Raw genomic sequence first — 21,678 nt, forward strand, 5'->3', positions numbered from 1 at the left:
CGCAAACACAAAAGTCCTTCCAATCCTCTTTGTACATGCTCACACCTCCAACAGGGGTAGCAGTATAAGGGGTATTATCAGATGCTTTGTCATTCAGAGATTCTCGAGTTGTTGCCTAACCAATACTAGAAATATCCACTTTCCTTTTTTTTTTCTGACAAGAAAAAGAATATGAATTTAGATGTCGGCCTTGATAACTGTCTTTCAGAAGCATATGCAAATAACTTTCACCCCTCTGGCAAAATGGCTGTCCTTTGGGGAAAGTGAAACAATATTTACAGTGGAAGATAAAATGTGATCTTGGTTTTGTTAAGCTCCTCAACTGGCTCCATCACAAGGCAACTGCTTTTTGTTCAAGCTGCCACAGCAAGTCTATACTAGTGGGGGGGAAAAACTTTCCTTGTCTCAATGATAAGATTAAAATCAGCAAGCAATTTATTACAGAGTCTGCCATCTATCATGGGGACCGGGAGAAATTATGATGCGTTCAAAATAAGTATTCGCCCCAGAATTTCTTTCTCCTCACAGATTCCTTCAATTCCAATCTCTTCAGTAAATTGCTAATATTTTGTTCTTTGTTTCTTTGGAAACAAGCCGAGGAACGCGAAGATATCAATAGCAGCCGCCACCAACCCAATGGTGCTTATTGCTCGGTTGGCCTAAAAGGAAACAAGAAACAAAAGAAGGATTTTATTCTAAGGATGTTAGTGTTCCTTTGAAGCTTCACTTTGTTCCGTAAACCAAAGATCTATTTTAATGTGCAATGAATGTATTCAAAGTCCAGTGCCAAGGTAAAATAAGGAATGAATAAAATTATATATATTGTTTTGACATAAGGTTTTTCTGTACGTATTTCTGGCTACCTTGGGGCTCACTCTATAGACCAGGCTGGCTTTGAACTCAGAGAGATCCACCTGCCTCCATCTCCCAAGTGCTGGGATTAAAGGTGTGCACCTCCCTGGCCTGGCTATAATTTTTTAATTATTCAAAAGATACCAACATACATAGTTTTCTATTCCTGACTCTTATTAGACACTATTAGAGCACTTGGCAGTGTCTAAACTCGTCATGAACATGAGTCCTGGTTGCTCATCATAATCCTCTCGTGAGAGAGAAGAGTACTAAGCTCTTCTGCAGAATCGGGAGGCTGTAAGAAAATGGTTCTTTTGTTCAAGATCATACTATCAAGATGTTTAGATGTAAGTCAAAGCATCATAGTGCATGTTCTCCCTCCAGCAGCCTCTACACAGTACTAGAGTAAGGCATGTGTGTGTGTGTGTGTGTGTGTGTGTGTGTGTGTGTGTGTGTGGTGTATGCAAGTGTGTGATGCCTATTCCTCCAATAGCCCAGGACCATGAACTGAGCTAAATAGCTATAAGCTCCTTACTACATCTATTGGTGGATATCGTAAACACATGTGCTGGTCAGTTTGTTTAAAGCTGACACAACTGGAATCGCCTGGAAAGAGGGGACATGGATAGAGGAATTGCCTCCATTAGATTGGCCTGTGGGTTTGTGTGGGGGGCACCGTCTTGACTAATGATTGATGGGGGAGTGCTCAGCTGACGTCAGCAGGTGTCCCCACCCTGGGCAGGAAATCCTGGGCTGTAAAGGAAAGCAAGGTGAGCTAGCCATGGAGAGTCAGCCAGGGAGTAGCATTCCTCTATGGCTTCTGATTCGGCACATGCATGGGTCCCTGCCCTACCTTCTTGTGATGATGAATTGTCCCCTGTAAGCTGACAAAAACCTTTTCTTCGCCCTAACCTTAACACTAATCCTTAAATTGTACTTTCGGGCAGTGTTTTCTCCCAGGAAACTAAGTATGCTTCAAGATGAGTCAATATTAGTCAACTGTCATAGTTTTTGATACAGACAGAATTGGTTTTCACATAGACAGAATAAGCCATTCTCAAACTGAGTTGTCCATAAAAGAGTTCAGACATTCATAGCCATTAGGGTATTAATCATCATCATGGTGAGGGCCACTAATGAATATTCATGGTTTCCATGGCGCTCAGCTAATATTTGCCTTGCATCCTCATGGGCTTGAGAGCAGTTTCATGACTGAAAGGTCATGTTCAGATGCTTTGGAGTCATCACAGACCCAGAAGACAACATGCAGTCTCCAGAACTCAAGAGTCAGGGCTTTCAAATAAAGCAAAATACCTTTCTCAAATATCTGGGGACTGGTCTAACATCTGGAAACTTGGTCAAGGTCACTGTTGATAGCTCCCTCCATCTAATCATTCTAACCATAAGAGCCTCCACTTACCTATTTCTGAAACTCTGTACTGTCTCCCTCACTGCTGCTTCCCTGTGGCAAACTGGCATGTGGAAGGCTCCGTGCATTTACAGCATATGTCCCCTTTGTTCTGCTAGCCTGTGGTCAGAGGGGACTAAGCCGACAACTGTGACTCCTTGTCTTTTCTAGTCAGTTTAACTGCCAACTTGACACAGCTTGGGAATCTCCTGAGGAGAGAGTGTCGATCAACAGATTGCCCCGACCGGATTGGCCCGTGGGCATGTCTGTGGGGTATTGTTGTAGCAGGGCCCAGGCCACGGTGGGTGGTCCTATTCCCTGAGCAGGTGGTCATGGGATGCATAAGAAAGCTAGCTAGGTATAAACCAGCCCACAAGCCAGGTATCAGGAATTGCTGTACTTTTTGGACGTGAAGTAATTTCCTATATTTGAGATAACCTTGTGTGGAACAGCATGCAATGTAGCTACAAATATTCCCTCCCACTGGTCCCCCTGGACCGGGTTTTCTCCACTAGCTTCTATCTCACATCGATGCAGGACTGCCTTAAAGTACAGATCAAAAGTACCTGCTTCATTTCCTGCCCTGACGTTCCTCAGTGTTGGACAGCAACCTGTAAGCTAAGGCTTTCCTCCCCTAGGGTGCTTCTGGCCATTAGAACAGAATGAAATTAAGACTTTGCCTCTGTCTAGTCCCTGGTTCATGGAGAGAAGAGTCAGGCAAACAACCTGGCCTTACCTGAAAAAAATGTCATCTTCTTCTGTCGTTTCACTTTTACTTACTTGGGTGTTTTGTGTTTATTTTTTCTAAAATTTATAATCATTACCTTAATTATTTGCCAAAAATATCAAAAGGTAACTATGTGTCATAGCGAGAGAAAGAGAGAGGGAAAAAAATGCAGTGTATAGAAAAACCCCCAAGGACAAGAAAGAGCGAGGCCAAATTCAAGGTTGTAAATCAGATCGTATTCTCATAACTCACAGAAAGTCTGACCCAGGGACATGGGGCAGGAACTGAAAAACATGAGCGTACGACAGGCATCAAATGGAGCCAAAGGACAGAGGGTTCCAACCCTGGGAGAATGGTAGCATCCTGGGATTGGAAGAACCTCCAGCAAGAAGCAACCCAAAGTGGCTAGACATATTTCACCCTCTAGAAACCTGAGATACTGGGGAAATCTCATAAATATGAGGCATAGAGAAGGAATATACAACTTGATCGCAGGGCAGAGGCCATTACGACCAAGGCCCTCCCAGCAGTGTAGTGCATGTTTTTCTCAAGTCCCAAATGCTCTTTTACTTCAAGTTTCATTCTAGATAGGAGAATCCCACATAACCAGGACAATTTGTACAAGTTACAAATTGGGAGCTGAGTTGCAGGATTTAAGCATCTCGCAGTGGTCCCAGTGGACCAACACATACGGGGACATTTTACTCCGTGGCCTATTCAGGATTTTAAATTTATCAGTCTGACCCTGGACACTTAAGATTTTAAGGATTTTATGTCTGAGGTCATGATAAAGTCCTCTTTCTGAGCATCTGGAACCCACTGAAACAGGCTGAATCTGAGGCTGTGTATCACATCAGCAGAGCGAGTCATAAATGACCGTAGGATTTATCTTGTCTGTTTTCTGAGACTCAATGACTCACTGATGCACTAAAGAATAGGACTGATGCATTTACACACGACTTGTCTAGGCTTACATAAGGGTGTGATCATCTTATATAGAGACAGACAATTTTAATGACTTATTTGAATTACAACAATAAAAATGTTGCTTAAAAATTTGAAAAGTATTGAAAAAGAGCCACATTTTACAAAACATTTACAAAAGAGAAATTTGTTAAAAGACCATCCAAAATATACAAAGAAATCTTGAAAATCAATAGGAAAATGAACAACCCAAAATTTGGATGCAGACAAAATGATATGTAGCAATATATCACAATAGATACACATAGAGAAAATAAACACATGAAAAGGTACTCAAGATCACCTGCAATTAGGAAACTGCAAATTAAGGCAATGAGATAGAGACTACTTGCAGGTTTCTCAGAATAGCTTAAATGATGTCACCAAACATGGACAAGGATATAACATAATGGAAAATGTCATTTAGTTCTCATAGAATGCAAAAATATACAACCACCAAAAGGCAAGATGTGACCTGTCTCTAACTTTGTGGCATTCAACAAAGATAAAGACATGTATGCAATTAAAAAGAATCCAATAAATTTGCCCAGGTCTAGGGTGATAGAAACATTGGTGGAGGAGGCTACATATGCGTGGGCATCAGCGAGACTGCTCTACAGCCAGGGATAATCTTGTAATTCTAAAAACTGCTCTAAAGATTGCCTGCTGATTTTGTACAACTACAGAAAACAGTGCAAAAGATAAACAGGATCATAGTCTTTCTCCCCTTTTCATCATTCCTCTGTATTTTTTTTTAAAGAAAACATTTCTAAGTTCAAGGCCACTCAACAGTAAGGCTAGGTGGTACCAGAGGAAAGTAGCTCACCTCGGGACAGGCAGGAATTAAAGAAACATGGAAGCGGGTGGAGACAGATGCCTACTTCAGAGGCACCCTCCACATGCTTCTTCCAACGAGGCCCCACCTACTTTCCACCACCTCCTAATAATGCCATAGGAATCCATTGATTAGACAGTAGACATTGATCTGATTGTTTCTCAACACAAAGGGTTGTGAAACATGCCACACGAGCCGTTGGCGACATGCTATAAATCCAAAGCATAGCACACATGTACTAGACAAATGATTTGTAATACAGCTAAGCAAGCGGCTTCACATACCTCTATAATCCTTAAAAGGAAAGTAACTCGAGGGTGCAGTAAAAAGCAAGTACAGTGTGCTCGAAGTCATCAAGCCTGTGACTACAGTTAGGACACTAGCTCTTTCCAGCAGAGTGGGGGCACTCAGGATACCCTAACTCCATTTCAACCAGTACCTGCTAGAGACAGCTTCCACTATTCGTTAAGGAAATGATTGCCCCATGGGTTTTGAGTCTTGGTATAAAAAGTAAACAGAGGGCAAATTTCAGACCAAATGCAAAGCAAGATGATTGTAATCTGTTCTTATTCAACCACATTTTCACATCACTGAAGCATTATTTACAGGCGAAGTGCTATAAACATTTATTTAATATGTACAGGTTGGTATTTTTGGAGGTAAGATTGCATCTGAAAATGTCATCATAATCAGTGCTACACAGTTATCTATTATCTCCACAGGCTTCTTATAGCTGTCTTCAATGATTCTGTTCTTTTGGTTTGGAATTTTAGTTGGTTGCTTGGTGGACTTATCTTTTTTTTTTTTTTGACTTTGTTGTTGCTGCAAGAGTATTTAACCCTAAGAACTACCTTCTTGGCACAAATAAAAATAAAAAATAAATTTATAATAAAAGCATAGGCTTGTCAATCATAGAGACTATGTTACAGAGTAGATCTTGGAACTGATTTTTTATATATATATATAACAGAAATTTGTGTTCTTTGACCGCTACCCCTCCCTATTTGTAGAAATTACACAAATAAATAAATATTATTTGTTAATGTAGTGAACAACTTAATCATTACCAAAGACCCCTTAGTCCGGTACTGTCTCTTACCAACAGCCACCAGCTTAAAGAATATGCCACACAAGTTTTCCATGGGACACTATATATCCAAAGCATAACACATGCTTTATTAGGGTAAATAATTCCACTTAGCTAGATAATTGCCAATTAAACAGATGGAATCTGTTTCTTAACAACAGCACGAGTGTTCGCAACTCAAAGACATAGAGGAATTTAGGTGTGGCCTCTGTGTTGTGCCATATATATCTATATATATATCTATATATCTCTGAATGAGCATTCATTGTTAATGTACTTCCTGATGGGAACACGCAGCCAATGAGTTTTTCCCTAAAGAAAACACTCACACCCTTCATCATGCTCTGTCTCCTACTTTTCTGAACTTAGTTCTGAGAGGAATTGAACCTCACTCTCTAGGACGTCATTTAATAGCTAGTCCAAGACACAGGAAGCCTTGAGTAAGCTGAGGATATTAAAACGTGCTCAAGTTTTGGTATTGTACTTTGACTCTTAGTCTCCGTTTTAAGAAGCAACTTACTGGAGGTTAATAGTCTTTGGGTCTTCTTTAAAGTTTAAAGCAAAACACACTTGTATGGGTTTTGGACAAAGAGTGCCTCCCCTTTTCTCTTACGTCACCCTAATAATACTTGGGTCACACCCTTAGAGACAGAACTGCTCTGACCCGAGGACAGGCCTGGTAAAGGCGAGAGAGGTGAACGCTCTCTTTGCCGGGACTCTGCTACAATACTGCAAACCAGTGCTGGAAACCCACAGGACCGCACGTTACTCTGGGGTCAGTTAATATAGTAGAAGTTGTTTAGAAGCACAGGGACTCAGATATGTACGTCAAATCATAGCATGCCACTGAAAACAAGTATCGCAAGGAAATAAGAGACGTTTACCAACCCATCAAGACATATCATTTTTCACCGCTATTCCTTACTGGACAAGAATTGACAAATTAACCCCCATTCACCTTCCTTTTGGTTACATTATTTTCAATACGTGGGGCTGTTGATTTGAGATTGCTGTATGGGGAGTAATAGAGAAAACCGTGTTTAAGAGGAGTCAATAAGCTTGACAGGAAGCTAGGGACTTGATTCTACTTCAAGTGCCTCCCAGCCCAAATTTCAAGATGTCCAGGTTTTAGTCTGTTCACTAACCTACTGTATTCTTAACAGAATCCTCTTCCCTTCAGTCTTCCCACTTCCCACATTTACTTCTTGTTTGCCTTTTTGTGGAAGGCTAAACACTTTATCCTAGCAGGATTTTCTCAACACGGAAAGCTTCTCATACCACCGTAAAAAGAAAACAACCTCACCTGTTCTGACACTCCTTCTCCATAGCGGAGCAAGGTCACAAAATGCTCACAGTTGTTGACCAGTAAGTCATAGGCCACCTCCTGCCCAATGGCAAACTCGGAGCGCTGCATCACTTCCTCCACGGGGAGAGGTTGATGAGTTGTATCGTACTTGTTATTTATTCTGTAGGTGTCGTTTCCCACAACGTCCTTCAGAAGCTGCATTTTCACTAAGGCCTTGGTGCTGAACACGGACTTGGCGCTTGTAAAGGCTGAAGGAATGCCATCTGTAGGGAAAATGTTGGTCAGTGGGGCTAAGGGATCTATCCAGTCCACAGAGTACCACCAGTGTCGTCTAGCACGCGGGAGACGCTGTGGAACTTAGACTGACCCCTGCTCCTCACACAATGAACCCAAAGTGCCTGACCTCAGCTGCACGCTCTGTGTTATTTGATTACAGTGCTGTATGAGCAAGGAAAGAAATGGCAGAAAACTCCCTGCCTGGTCTTGGGGAGTACATTCCCTAATGACTGGTATTATTATGACAGAGCTTTGCAGACAGTTCTAGCAGGGTATGGATAAGATTATTGCCCAATTTGTCTATGGTGCCTGTTTCTTCTCAGCATCTGAAGTCTCCCAGATCTCAGGGGTTGATTATGATGCTACGTTCACAAAACCACCTCCCTGCACACCCCACTTCTTTATACACCGGCTCTTCCCTGGGCTTTCATGAAAGTCCAATTTTCCTGCTGTAACACTTGCAGCTCTGTGAGGAAGCAGCTAAATTCCCATTTTTCTTCTGTCATTTCGTCTGACCAGCAAACTAACGTTCTAAACCCAAAGCTAACTTCAGTAGACACTGCACATAGATGGGGCCCCCTGCTATGTCTTCACTGCCTGCACAATCCTCCCTGACTCTTCTATTTATCAGAGATATCTCTATTGGAGGGCATTCCCTACATGCCCAGGAAGCTTTGTATCCAGTCCTGTCCTGTCGGTAACAGAGACTAAGATGACTCTTCACGGCTTGGTCTACTGCCAGGACCTGGTCTCTCCCTACATGTGCCTACTTGCTGGGCATGGCCATCATATTCTTGGGACGACTGGCCTTCCCGACAAAGCAGCAGGCATCAGTTAATCCGGTAGACGTTTGCCATGGAAGGGAACAGATGTCTACACGGATGTACATAGTATTCTTTTTAAGTGGGGTATGATATCACATATTGTATTTGAACTAGAAATTTTTAAATTCTATATTAAGACTATTTTTTAAGTAGTTAAACAAGTCCAAAAATGTGCTTTTAAAATGGCTATTATAGTGACTTTAGTACCCAGTCCACCATTGCCTGTTTCTTCCCCCAGATGACTATCAGAGCCAATCACTGTATTACATCGTATTCTCCAGAAATGGCATTGCGGCTCACAATGGACCAATTAAGAGTCATTCTCCATGATTTCTAAACTCCAACAAATGGAGAACAGATTAGCTCTTTCCTGTTGAGTCAGAAAATCTAAGAACACGAGTCTCGTTTTGTGACAAAGTTAGGGGAATGACGCCACCACCCAGGAAAGGGAAGCGACTTCCGAATCTGAAGGTCCTAAAGTAACGACAGTCCTAGACACACCTAGATTCCTGGAAACTTCTAAGGCCAGCTCCACCCTTTCTGACGTCTCCTCCCAGGAAGCCTTGGACTTGTCTCTTTGCTTGTTTGCTTAGGCTAGTGATAGCCTTATTTCTGTTACATACACTAGAGAATTCTAACAAACAGAGTTACCTAATACCCAGTGGCTAACTCCTAATGTGCTTAGCCAGCCCCCCCCCCCCACGGAAAATTAAGCTATTGTCTCGTTTTTAAACCATTAGAAATGAAATTTGTCCACAGGTCTAAATGTTTCCCCAGACTCCCGTAAGCAAAATTAGATACAGAGCTTAAGAAATTTTCTAAGACTCTTAACGCATACTGCTCAGCTGTCTTGTGGATGGAACGCTCTCTGTTTCCATCCATACACTTGTACTAATTTCACTGTCTCTGTCTCCACTGGGTGCTGTCATTTTATCCCTTCATAACGAGATGAGCCCCAAATTGGTCAGTGTCTCTGTCTCTAATCTGCAGGTGAATACAAAGTTGAAATTTCTGTTCTCTACTTTTGTCAAGTGTTTCCAAACTTTCCTAACTGTGGCTTGGGATCATGGTGTTCGCTGTCTCTCCTCAGAGGCACCAATTTCCCAGGTATGCTGGGAACTACTTTTCTCATCTCTTTGAAGCTTCACTTCCCTGGCTGCTTTCTTGCAGAAGTTTCCTAATTGCAGCACACACACCCCCTTCGTGCCTCCCATCTCCCCATGTTCAGTGCTTCATAAACCACCTTCTTCACTTATTTTTCCACATCCTTCCTAACACATCTATAATTTGCTCTTGCTCTCCCCCTCTGTCTGTGAAAATGTGAGCACCGCCGTGGAGCTGTCTTTACAGCTGTGTAGTTCGGGTGCCTACACTAGCATTCGGCACATACTATACAACCTATTAATAGCTGCCAAGTTAATTGAAACCACGCACTTGTGTGAGACATAGGACATAGAACTTAGCTACATTTGCAGCCAATATCATCCTTGTCATTTATTTGTAAGTAAGATTTTTTTTTAATATAGAGGTTTCTTTTAATTTTGTGTGGTTTAGTGTGTGGCACTTTTTTTTTTTTTTTTTTTTTTGAGACAGGATTTCTCTGTGTAGCTTTGGAGCCTGTCCTGGCCCTCAAACTCACAGAAATCCACTTGCCTCTGCCTTCTGAGTGCTGGTGTTAAAGGCATGCGCCACCACTGCCTGGCTATGTTGGTGGGATCTTTTAAATGATGTCTTGGTCTTTGAATATCATTTTCTAAATTCATTGGATTTTGTCTCTATATTTTAACTGCTTTATGATTTTGTTCATGATCCCTTTTCATTTCAAAACAACCACAGAGCTCCCAGAGGCCCCTGGGAACAAATCTTACCAATCGGTGCAATGTTGATAACATAACCATCACCCAAGTACAGTGCCCAGTGCTGATAGCCAGGGCGGAACACTTCAATCAAGTCTCCTGGGCGAGGGTGGTGAGGACGGGCCAGACTGAAGCAGTCACTAAACTCCATCTGCAAAGACAGGCACAGAGATGATCTTGCTGGTACAACTCACAGAGAGAAAGTCCAAGGAAGCCTTCCACTTTAGCAGAAAGACAGAAATTCCTGAGATGACCTCCCCGGGGAATGACTCAGACTCATAGTGTGTTTTCTTTGGATGATTCTGTATGTAGTAGCATGCAAACACAAATTAGCTCTTACGTGATTCTCCACAACAATGCTTCCTTACCATGACCATTCTTTAAATCTAGAATTCATGGTTTGTAGAACTTCCCTCTACATTAAATTTCAGTAGTATTAAGTATGGAAGCATGTCTTCTTTGGAGCAGAAAGGAGCAATAAAGAGAAAGCAAATGTATGTTTGTTTTATATGTAGATGTACTAAAAATACTAGAAAGTATCAGTCTGCTCTTGCTTTCTTTGTGTAAAGAAGTCAGAGGTCAAGAGTCTAAGATTAGAATTCTTTCGGGGGACTACATGCTGCACAATACAACTAAGAAGCAGGGGTGTGGGTGGATGCTGAGCACTGTGAACATTAAAATATGTAAGAGCTCTCTTGTACCGCAAAACTCACTCTGCCATTTTATTTTAAGCAGGGGACAAGTTACAAGCCAGATGGATGCCAAGCCAGACATTCAGGTGCAGTGCAGGCTCTGGAACACTTCTTCCAAGTTCAGAATGTGCTCTGTAGGGTAGCGTGTTTAAGACTCTCGCTTCCACCCGCGACATCTTTTTGTCACAGTAACCATGACAACCCGCCCCACCCCATCCCTTCCTGCTTCACTTGTGATTCCAGAAACAGTGCAAGGTGGCCTGCCACAGTTTGGGAAGTGGAGAAGCTCACTGCATTGATGAACACGGCCTGGAACGTCCAAGGTGGTAGCACTTTCTCCTTCTAAATTGATACCCGTTAGAAGGCACATAGGGTTCTGACAGCCGGCTTCTGTAGAGGTTACAGTTTCTGTGCACTCACAGAAATAGGATGAGCCAGCAAGAGGAAGCTGTGTATGTATCCACAATCAAAGGAAGAATACATGTCGTACGCGTGCATAGCCTCTACTTGACAACGATGCTCCTCACCGTATCCCCCTGTGCAGCTCTGCAGGCTCCCCACCAAAGAAATGCAAGTGCTAGGAACTCAAAACTCACCTAAATTACGATTGTAATAGCATAGACTAAGGACTTGGGAATACACTCTTCCTTCCTTCCTTCCTTCCTTCCTTCCTTCCTTCCTCTCTCTTTCTCTCTCTCTCCGCCTTCCTTTCTGTCTGTCTTTCTTGGCTCTCTAGAAGTCTGATGTTTTTTCCAGCAAGAGTTAACATTTGGAGGGTGTTTCCCTGAGTATGTGCGTGCTGTCTGTTGACGTCTTCACTCACCGCATTGTCACAGAAACACAGCTACATGTAATAGTCCTGTAATAGTCCTTCGTTGAGAAATAACTACTAGAGCAATCATATGAAGCAATAAGTCTAGCCATCCTCTCAATTTTTTTTGCACCTTATTTAATTTGGAAGTTCATAATTTGGTCACTACTAGGAAAAACAGATACTAGACTAGGATATAAACAAATATATTTTCCATGAGTACAAATCAGCAAGCCCCCAACAGCTGCGGAAACCGAAGCCTATTCTAGCCAAGTTTCTATTAATAACTACCATTAATAATTAAATATCCCCCATTTGAACGGTGGATACTTGGAAATGTAACAAGCTTTACAAAACGTTATCTCAATTAACCCTATTGAACTGAAAAACCTTCATTTCTATTTGAGTTTATTATGCTATTAGCCCATTTCACAGATAAAAGGCTGTCTTTTCAACACCAACTTTTTGATAAAACTCTCTGAATTCTACTTGCCACATGCAGGTTCTGCTACTATGCAGGTCACTCAGGCAGAGCCTCCGTTGCCTCATTTAGAAGGCAGGCATATGGATCTCTGAGTTAGCCTGGTCCACAGAGTAAGTTCCAGGACAGCCGGGACTACACAGAGAAACCCTGTCTTGAAAAACCAAACAGCAACACCACAACTGCCCCACCACAACAAAGATAAACATAACAAGTAGAATGACTTATTTATCTCAAAAAAAAAAAAAAAAACTGTGGAAAGCATCCTTTGTGAATGGTTGAGAAAACCAGCAGAAACTACGCAGGTAGGCAAGACATACTGTTGTCTGCTTTATACTGGACCATGTTTTGTATGTGACTTGGTCCCTGTTCTGTCTCTGAGACATGTTGTATGACTTTATGGAATGGGTGTCTTCATGGTAGAGCTTTAATATCTAATGTTCTTCATTCTCTGACATATGGTCTGAAACCTGACTTATAAAGTGCAAGCAGATTACTACACAAAGCTTATAATAATTAATAAAAACAGATGGCAGACCAACAAGCAAACCATGGAAATAAACCTCCAGAAGCCGAGAGAAGAACCCTCACATGTGAGGGGCTTGCGAGTTCTTACACTGACCTCTGACATATCCTAGCAAGTGGGTGCGAGGCGGAACCGTTTTCCTAAATGTGCCTTCTGGGATCACAGAACTTCAGTGTAGCTGAAATAACAGCTCGCAGGTCCAGGTTCAAAGCCGTTGTTTCTTCAAATAAAGACAAGTGAACTCAGCAAAAAGTTTCAACCGATGAGAATTATCTGTTGTCTCACAACAGATTTTCAGCAATTGGTGCTGGGGTAATTGAGTTATCTTCAGTGGAAACTAGCCCACCACCACCAATAGACTTCAGCTTAGATCTCTCTCTCTCTCTCTCTCTCTCTCTCTCTCTCTCTGTCTCTGTCTCTGTCTCTGTCTCTCTCTGTCTCTCTCTCTCTCTCTCTCTCTCTCTCTCTCTCTCTCTCACACACACATACATGGAAAAAAAGCCTTGGTGTTAAAAGCTAGTAGAGTACTTATATTTACTGTCAAAAGTATGATCCATAGAAGGAAAACTCAATAAACTGTTTATCCTCAAAATTAAAAATATTCACAGTGCAAAAGTGAAGACAGCATCAAGAACACATGTAGACCTCCCAGGAAGCAGCTGGAGAGGTGGCTCAGTGGTTTCAGAGAAAGGGCTGCTTGGAGAAGCCTGAGTTCAGTTCCTAATATCCTCATCAGATGATTCAGAACCGCCTGTAACCCCAGTTCCAGGTTATCTGATGCCCTCTTCTGGCCTCTGTGGACAGTGCACTCATGGGCATAAACCCATCCCCACCTCTTCACACACATAATTAAGAGTAATAAATGAACAAACAAATTTCTCAAAATTCAACAGTGGAAAGGCAAACAGTTCAAGAAGGCACCTTTCATATTTCAGAAATTAAAGAGATTTTAAACAAGCCATATTCATCACTAGCGATTAGAGAAATATACATTACAGCTACAATGGAGTGTTACTCCATGTCCCCCAGCACAGCTCAAATGGAAGAGAGAGGTAATGTCGAACTCTGAAAAAGATGTGGAGCCACTGGCTCAGTGGTTCATTGCCAGGGGGAAGACAAAATGATCCAGCCACGCTGGAAACAGATTGCCCGTGTCCTTACGTTTTTACCTTGTTACCAAGATATGACCCAGCAATTTTATCTTTAAGCATCTACCTCAAGGGACGAAGTCAAAGAAGACTTATGTTGAACAAAAACTAGTATGCAAATATTTACAGTGGCTTTATTCCTAATAGCTTCAAACAGCTCCGCTGACCTTCAATGGGTGAATGGCAACCAACATCTCCAAAGATGGCTGAATAGAAACGCTTACTACATGGGGCTGGAAAAATGGCTGTGGTTAAGAGCACTTGATGCTCTAGAAAAGACCTGGGTTTGGTTCCCAGAACATGCATCAGGCAGCTCACTGTGACTCCAGTCCCAGGGCATCGTCACAGGCCTATAATGTCACACAGGTACACACACAGATGCATAAATTTAAAAAGTAAATTAATAAGTATTTTTAAAAGCAACAGTGTCTTATAAAAAAATCAGAGGAAATGCCCAGTATTCACCCCCCCGCCCCCTTCTACAAAGAGCAACCTGAGCAACCCATGCAGAGCTGCACCGAGAGGCCAACGGCTATCAGAGAGTACTGGGAATCCTCAGGACAGAGGCTGCAGCCTAGTACAATTCAGACACGTGGGGCCATAGTAAGATGATGGGGAATATCATTTGAAGGTGTGTTGCTTTTGTTTACACTGTTTTTGTTTAACTCTGTGAGGCTGTGATTCTTTACCTGTCCAAAAACACCCGATGTTCTAATAAAGGGCTGCATGGCCAATAGCACATCAAGTGTGAGGCTAGTCAGGGTTGGCAGGCAGAGAGGACAGATAGGGGGAGAAAAACAAGGGAGAAGAGGAGTAAGAGAACAAGGAGAGGAGGAACCCGAGGCCTATGCAGCAAACCATGGAAATAAAAGTAAAGAAAGGTATATAGAAACAGAGAAAGATAAAAGCCCAGAGACAAAAGGTGGTTGGAATAATTTAAGAAAATCTGACAAGAAACAAGCCAAGCTAAAGTCAGGCATTCATAACTAAGAATAAGTCTCCGTGTAAGTGATTTATTTGGGAACTGGGTGGTACACCCCCAAAAAGCCAAAAAAAAAAAAAAACAAGAGAGAGAAACAAAATACCCCAGCATCTGCCACATTAGCTCCACAGTATGGGTAAGGAAGTTTTCCTTTTGGAGAAGTGATGTAAAAGTGTTCTAGGAGGTTCCATCCATGTGTAGGCTGATAATCCTAGCTACCAAATGATCAGTTTGCAGCCCATTTAGATTAGTAACCCAAGTGCTGCACAGAAGCCTGGCTTTTGAAATGGATCTTACATGGCCCTAGGGAAGGCCCAGGGTAGGGTAGCCACCACCTATCTTGAAAAGTGAGCTGATGTTTTCAGGTATCAAAACATTCCTGCATACTTTCTTCTCCTGTATTACACAACCACTCTCCAGCACTGACTTGGCAGAACCCAACATAGCATAGCAGGGGAACTGTGACTAAACCTGCTGGATGCCTATCCTGCTCTGCACAGGTTGGGAGCCATAACCAGAGGAGTTGGAAGGTGCTGCCTCTGAACACCCGGAGACCAGCATATTTGTTCTCTGAGGATATAGTTAGCCATGTATGGACGAGGGCCAGTGTCAGGATTGAGGGGAGATGTCACACAGTACCTAAGGCCCTTTCCCCAAGACTTGTATTCATGCACCTCTTATGAATAATGTGCGGAGTGAATCCCCATGATTCTCAAGCATACAACGGCATGATGGGAAGGTCCTGGGAAATCTCATGGGTCCAGGTCCTTCCTGCCTCAGTCATACACAGTCAAATAGAACCTCCCGAGAGAAATGTGGCTCAACTCTGCCCCTGGTCTCAGTCATTGGCAGGGAAAGTCATTGAAGCAGTAGAGAGAAACACTGGAGTTCTTACTACTGCCTCACTTCTGTCTGGCTGCCATCTGGTCAATTCTGACTTTAATGCTATTAGGACTGGGCAGGAACGCCCCAATAGAAGTCCAGTGGGCCCCACTGTAAGAATCCTGGCTCCTTGCCAGTGGCAGAAGACCAATAGTTGAATGGAAGCATCAACACCTGAGGGGGCCACCAAGGAAATAGTAGAAGTAGATCTACACAGACTATCGATGCTACACCCCTCGGAACTGCCAAAGTATCTCCGCCCTCACGGCACATAGGGAGAATGGGTCTAAGACTGCTGCACTCTGTATCATGCCTAAACTCATAAGCCGTAGTCTTGGAAGTTATCGGGAAACTACATCACAATACTCTAATCAAAGTCAACACTGCAGAACAAACCGACATTCCAAGACACAACTTCAGAAGAAATCCACTAACCAAAGTCACCCCTGAAAGGTGGTAGAGGCATCGGACCCAGCAAACGTACAAATCTCAATGTAGGAGCACAAAAATATGAAAAGGGGGTAATACGATATCTCCTAAAGAATGTGGTAATTCTCTAGCAACAGATTCCTAAGAAATTAAAGTGGATGGAATCTCAAAGAATGATTATAAGATAATCAGAATGAGATCCTGAACAACACAGATTAACAGCTAAATGAAATTAGGCAGACAACTTAGGATAGAAATGAGAATTCTGCAGGGAGAACCAGACAGAAACATTGGAAAGGAGGAAGCCAATGAATAAAATAAAATATATAACCCTTGAAAGCCTCAACAACTGACTAGACATGGGGGAAGAAATAGTATGTGAATTTGAAGGCTATCTATCTGTATCTGTATCTATATCTGTCTCTGTCTATCTGTATCATCTATATATCAGATGGAATACCAGAAAAGATTAAAAGTAAAGGCACTGAAAATCTGTCCAATGAAATAATTGCTGAGAGCATCCCTAAATCTCCCATTCATGTACAAGAGGTTTATCTAAAAATCAACTCAAAGTAGGTCGAAGACCTAATAGCAGACCAGAAACTCTAGAAGTCATAGAAGAAAACACAGGAGGTAATTCAAGATGTAAACATGGCTAATGATGTTCTGGATGGGACTGCCTGAAGCATAGGAAACAACAAAAATAGACAAGTGAGATTACACAGAACTAAACTTTTCCAAACACTAAGTTAAGCATGCAACGGCATGGAAAGACAGCCAGCATGGAGTGGATATCTGTAAATTATATGTTTGGCAAGGAAAGATTGTCATCCAGGATATATAAGGGATTTCAAAAACACAGTCCAAGAAAAAAAAAATAAATGAAATAAGCCGGACATAAAAAAGGCAAGTTCTGCATATTCTTTTTCATGCTGATGCTTGAAAAGTCTATTTGAAAGCAGAGTAATGATCAGAACTCACTGGTACCGGAGGAAGTGGCTGAACTGAACTGGTGTATACTCTACACATATATAGAAATATAATACTTTTAATATGTACAACTAATACTTGTCAACAAAACCTGAATTAACCTCCAGAGACTTACGCCGAGTGGAAAAAAATAAAAATTAAAAATACAAAACAATATCAGAAGTTTGCATTCTTTGTGTCCACTCCATAATGTTCTCGAAATGACGTTAAAAACTTAGGGGATAAATGGTGGTTCTTGAGGTTTAAGGAAATGCCGCGAGGGAAAGCGGTGGGGCTGTAAGATGGCTGCCGAAGGACTGGGATGGTGACTGTGTTCGAGAGACCAGCTGAGTTCATGCCAGGCCTGAAGTCACGCAGGCAGGGTGTGACAACTCTAAAATTCAATTTCAAGTCTATTTTCCTATGCCAATTTCATGCTCTTTTACACCATCGAATATAATTAATAATTAATCAGAGGAAATGTTGCTAAAAAAAATCACTGCAACTTTCCTACCTCTCAGAGGTTCATTGCAGGGAGAAGGTTCAAAAGCACAAAGACATATGAACCAAGGGAGCCTTGCTGGGAGTCCCTTTGTCTCTTCTGCCCTGGAAGCCTTTCCCTGTGATGCTAACCATCTCTGTGGTTTCCAGGATCAGACCTTAGGCAAGGGACTATGAGGATTTACTCAACAGCTCCCTTGAACAGAACCATGGGGTGTATAATGAAGACTGACTTGAACACAGGCACTCAATCTTGGACAAGGGATTTAGTTTTCAATTACGAAAACGGGCTGCTCTGTTTAGTGCACAATGTCAGATATACCTGGGGACACATAAAAAAAAAAGTGCCCTGTGCAGAGACATTTCACAAGTGCCTGCTCAGATGTCTGCAAGGCCGCCTGTGTTGTAGGATGGATCCCCAAGAGAACTTTTTACTGTCTACCTCCAAGAATGTTACCGAAGTGGGAAAGGCCATCACTACCTTTCCACTGGCTTCCCAGTCTCCAAGAGTTTCCCAGTTCGATTAGGATAGTTTCCCGGTTCCATCCACAGCAGTGCCACACTGGGAGGCTTCTGGGAAGAGGTGCGTCTAGAATGCCTTACACTCAGACCTTGGGGCAGCATGGATCCTTAAACCAGCATTTAACCTGCACCTGACAGGTTTCATTTGGAGACAGATTCATCCCAAACCATTCTTCAGGCATAGCACAGCCATACTGGCCTTTGAATCTTCCTAGGCTCCCTAGTGCTGCTTCCATAGTAATCTTGGCCTCTTCCCTTTAACTAGATCCAGTCAGGATGCCATCTTCTGACGCCTCCCCCCGCCCCCATCATCTCTCAGCGTGCCATAATGGCACCTCCTGAATTTCCCTGGTACGCTCCATTTTCCCCTCACCCATCCCCTTCCTGAACCTGCCTTTGTAACTGGTGTCTGGGGACCTTCTCTGCTTTCCTATACTGAGGGCTGATTCTTGTTTATCTCTAGAGGTTCAGTTTCTAGAACAGTGCCCGGCACAAATACCCGCCTAGTAAATGTTAAATGAAAAAAAAGGAACCGAGAACTCGAGACCTGTTCACGTTTTCCCAGAACCACATACTACTAAATGCCAAAGAATAATATCACCGACAGTTCCAAGACCTAAGACAATACTGTGACCTATTTGTCGTCACTACCGAGGTGAGAAGAGAGCTGAGAAATCGGTCCTGCCGAGCGGTTTGAGTTTTCAATTTCTGTTCTGCCTCTCAACAGTTTTCCCGACTTGGAAGCAGGTCTCTTTTATCCCCCTGCACCCCGTTTATAAAAAGCGGAGACTGGATGCCCGACGTCAGGTGCTCTCTCCCCTCTGAACTTTCCTACGGATCCAGGGTCTAAACAAGGTTGCTTAGCGCCGAGAGCGCCTCCCTCCCCTCCCCCAACGCACCTCCCTGCTCAAGCTGGCTTGTGCTGTGGCCCTGGAGGCAGCGGCGGGCTTTCCGGGCTCTCCCAGGCCTCGCTGCGGAGCCACTAGCAGCCCCTGGTCGACTTCATCCGCACCACCCTGAGGCCAAGGCCACCGCCTAGGCCACAGTCGCCCTCCCGCAGCGTCAACGCCAGCGTCCGCACCAACCCCTGCTCCCTCCGCGGGTTCCTGGCGCGCGCCTGCTCGGCTCCAGCATTGCACCGCCGGTCCTAGGCTCCCAGAGCCAGGTCTTCGGCGCTCGCCCCACTCCTGAGCCCTTCCAAGAATCCCTGCACAGGACACAAGTCTGAGATCCCCGAATTTTCCGTGCACACCGCAGGCCAGAAATCCCCAGATCCTCCGTGTATACCGCAGGCCCGGACTCTCAAAATCCTCGGCATACACTGGGCTTTGGGCTGCCATCCCATCTGCTAGTCGTCCCCTCACCCCCACCTGCTCCTACCTCGATGCCCGCCTGCCAAACACGGTGGGCCAGCTGGAGCAGGCACACAAACCTGCTCACAGCTCAGACCCAGCCTGGTGCCTGCTTGGTTTCAGCCTCTCAGCAACCAGGACCTTCCTGTGACAAACTTTTGTGCTATCAAGCTCTGGCCTTGCTGGGTGTTACAGTTTTAAGGGTGATATGAAATGTTTGGGTCTAGTCATTATGGATATAAGGGATACAGGGACAGAGCTGGACGAGGATTCCTTTTGGGCCAAAGGTTTGTCTTCTCTACCTGCATCCTTAAGAAATGTCTTGATCTGTGACCCAACAAAGAGTGGGAGATGTGTTACTGTAGGAATATCCGTGACACACCTGCATGCATGCACCCAAAGCAGTCTTACTTGAACTGACCTTGAGACCAGAGGCCAGCAAGGACAGGCTAGCCATGACCCTACCCACATGCCAAAAGCAACTTCATTGTGAGAAGAGAAGGAGAAAGGGGGAAAGGGGGTCTTCTATCCCCTAGACCTTGGGTACTGCTTTCCCAAGTGGGAAATTACCTGGCTTGGGATGGGATGGGGCTGGCCTTCATTAAAGACAAGAGGCATCTTCCTCTGCCCTGAAGATGTCCTGATCTCAACAGAAGAGGTCCCTTACTCAGCTTGACTTCTGCCTTTCTAGGCCAGGCAGAGCAGGCAGGCCCAGACTTCAGAAAAACAGCCATTGAGGCTAAAAATATACCTGTGGATGACAAGGATCTCCCTCCCCTCCCCCGTGCAGGCTTAAAAGACTGCAGGGAAACTCCAGCCAAGAGGGGAGGGGCAGACTGCTCTCTGAGCTTTTCTGACAGCTGCACAGGACTTTGCTTAAAACAAGGCATAGCCGAGATTTGTGCACTGGTATACACGGAACTTCAACCCAAAGACACCCCCAAACATGCAGAGCTTATTAGCTGCTGGCCTCCATGTTGGTCACATGGGAGAACTATCTAGTAGTCAGCTGCTCGGTCATTAAGGGATCAGGTTCTGTTTAGACGGCTGTGGGTCAGTCTCCTGGACTTGCTGCTCAGGGTTAGCTGTGACACCTTCTAAACAGAGTGCATAGAAACTCATCCTTAAAGAGGCATCTGAGACCTTCAAGTGGTGACGGGGAAAATGAGAGTCTGTGAGAGGCAGTAGGTGTGTGCTTTGTGAGTTAGTGTTTTTCTTCCTAGGCTCCATTTTAGTTATGAACTGAATCAGAAATGCCCTTTGGGATCTCTTTCTTAGCCGTTCCAATTGAGCCATTACAGAAGGAGGCGGTGTAAGATTTTAGACAGGAGAGTTAGCGTGCGCATTATAAAGCCATCCTGCTTATGAGTTAAATTTATGACGTTTGCCAGGTTAATCTGTTTTCTCTAATCGGACACTTAATCATCCAGCCTCCTCTCGGCATTACGGATTCATGAATGTCAGCAGAGGAGAGGTGCTCAGTCAGGGCAAGATGATAAATGATCGTTTCATTTTGAGGGTATTTGTGACTTAAATGCCTCATAATAGAATTAAGATGAAATAAATCTTGTAATTTCAGTTCTAGATCCCTGCCAGGTGTGGAGAAGATGCATCTGGCCGAAAGCAAATGCAATTCTACCACCGCACGAAATTTACAGGAGAGAGAAAGCTTTGTGTGCAAGACAGAGTTCTTCCTTCTAATGTAGACGGGAGAGACTTGGTCATTCCCTGGCACTCTATGCGTGGACAGCGCAGAATTACTATTCCTGTTCAGAAAGGATGACCCCAGACCGAGAAAGGCAAAGCTTGTCTACATGGAGAGTTATCCTGGGACCAGAAAAGCTTTGCACAGTACAGATGGGCCCAGGTGTTGTTTTTCTCATTTTTTTTTCTTGTTTTTTGTTTATTCTGTTAGAGCCAGAGCCTATTTGGGTTATAAGGTTTCAAGCATTGAAATAACCATAAGGGACACAATTTAGTCACATCTTTTATTAAATAAATGCCAAGTCCTTCTCTAAGCAACAGCTCTGGGAGAACACAAGAGCCGTCCTTTGTCTTTTTACCATACGGAGACAAAAAGCAATAACATCTGTAGCATTAGATGGAAGCCTCCCAACCAAGCATACACGCACACATTTGTGTGTGTATGTGCGTGTGTGTGTGTTTCTTACATTTAGTAAAATAGTCCCATTTGCACCTCAAGCTCCTTGGTTCCTGGCTGTTGCTGAGAGGCCTGAGACATGGATCTC

The 21,678-nt window shown here is 43.6% G+C and overlaps 1 protein-coding gene across 4 annotated transcripts; it reads right to left on the bottom strand.

Annotated features, from left to right (window-relative positions):
• Positions 1-412: 412 nt before the first annotated feature.
• On the bottom strand, positions 413-20,131 carry Plaat1 (phospholipase A and acyltransferase 1). Of its 4 annotated transcripts, XM_050159930.1 has the most exons (5): positions 18,977-19,163; positions 12,741-12,864; positions 10,147-10,285; positions 7,176-7,441; positions 413-659 (listed from the first exon to the last, which is right to left on the bottom strand). In XM_050159930.1, exons 2-5 carry the CDS (start codon positions 12,747-12,749, stop codon positions 561-563), a joined length of 513 nt encoding a protein of 170 aa, XP_050015887.1. In that variant the 5' UTR covers positions 12,750-12,864; positions 18,977-19,163; the 3' UTR covers positions 413-560. The 4 variants fall into 4 exon arrangements, with proteins under 4 accessions (XP_050015887.1, XP_050015886.1, XP_050015888.1 ...); XM_050159929.1 differs by lacking the exons at positions 12,741-12,864; positions 18,977-19,163 and adding an exon at positions 20,000-20,131; XM_050159931.1 differs by lacking the exons at positions 12,741-12,864; positions 18,977-19,163 and adding an exon at positions 19,458-19,482.
• Between the last annotated feature and the right edge of the window lie 1,547 nt (positions 20,132-21,678).

Source organism: Alexandromys fortis, unplaced genomic scaffold, assembly GCF_014885135.2.
Source record: "Alexandromys fortis isolate MF-2015 unplaced genomic scaffold, M_Fortis_MF-2015_v1.1 scaffold_100_1_3062724, whole genome shotgun sequence".
NCBI classification, from domain to species: Eukaryota; Metazoa; Chordata; class Mammalia; order Rodentia; family Cricetidae; genus Alexandromys; species Alexandromys fortis.

What these genes read in the sequence shown, in the direction of transcription:
- Plaat1 (XM_050159929.1), bottom strand. Translation starts at nt 20,047, where the DNA reads ATGCCTCTTGTCTTTAATGAAGGCCAGCCCCATCCCATCCCAAGCCAG. An exon ending in CCCATCCCATCCCAAGCCAG is followed by an intron (nt 10,286 to 19,999) that starts GTAATTTCCCAC and finishes CTGTCTTTGCAG; the next exon opens with ATGGAGTTTAGTGACTGCTT. An exon ending in GAGAAGGAGTGTCAGAACAG is followed by an intron (nt 660 to 7,175) that starts GTGAGGTTGTTT and finishes GTTTCCTTTTAG; the next exon opens with GCCAACCGAGCAATAAGCAC.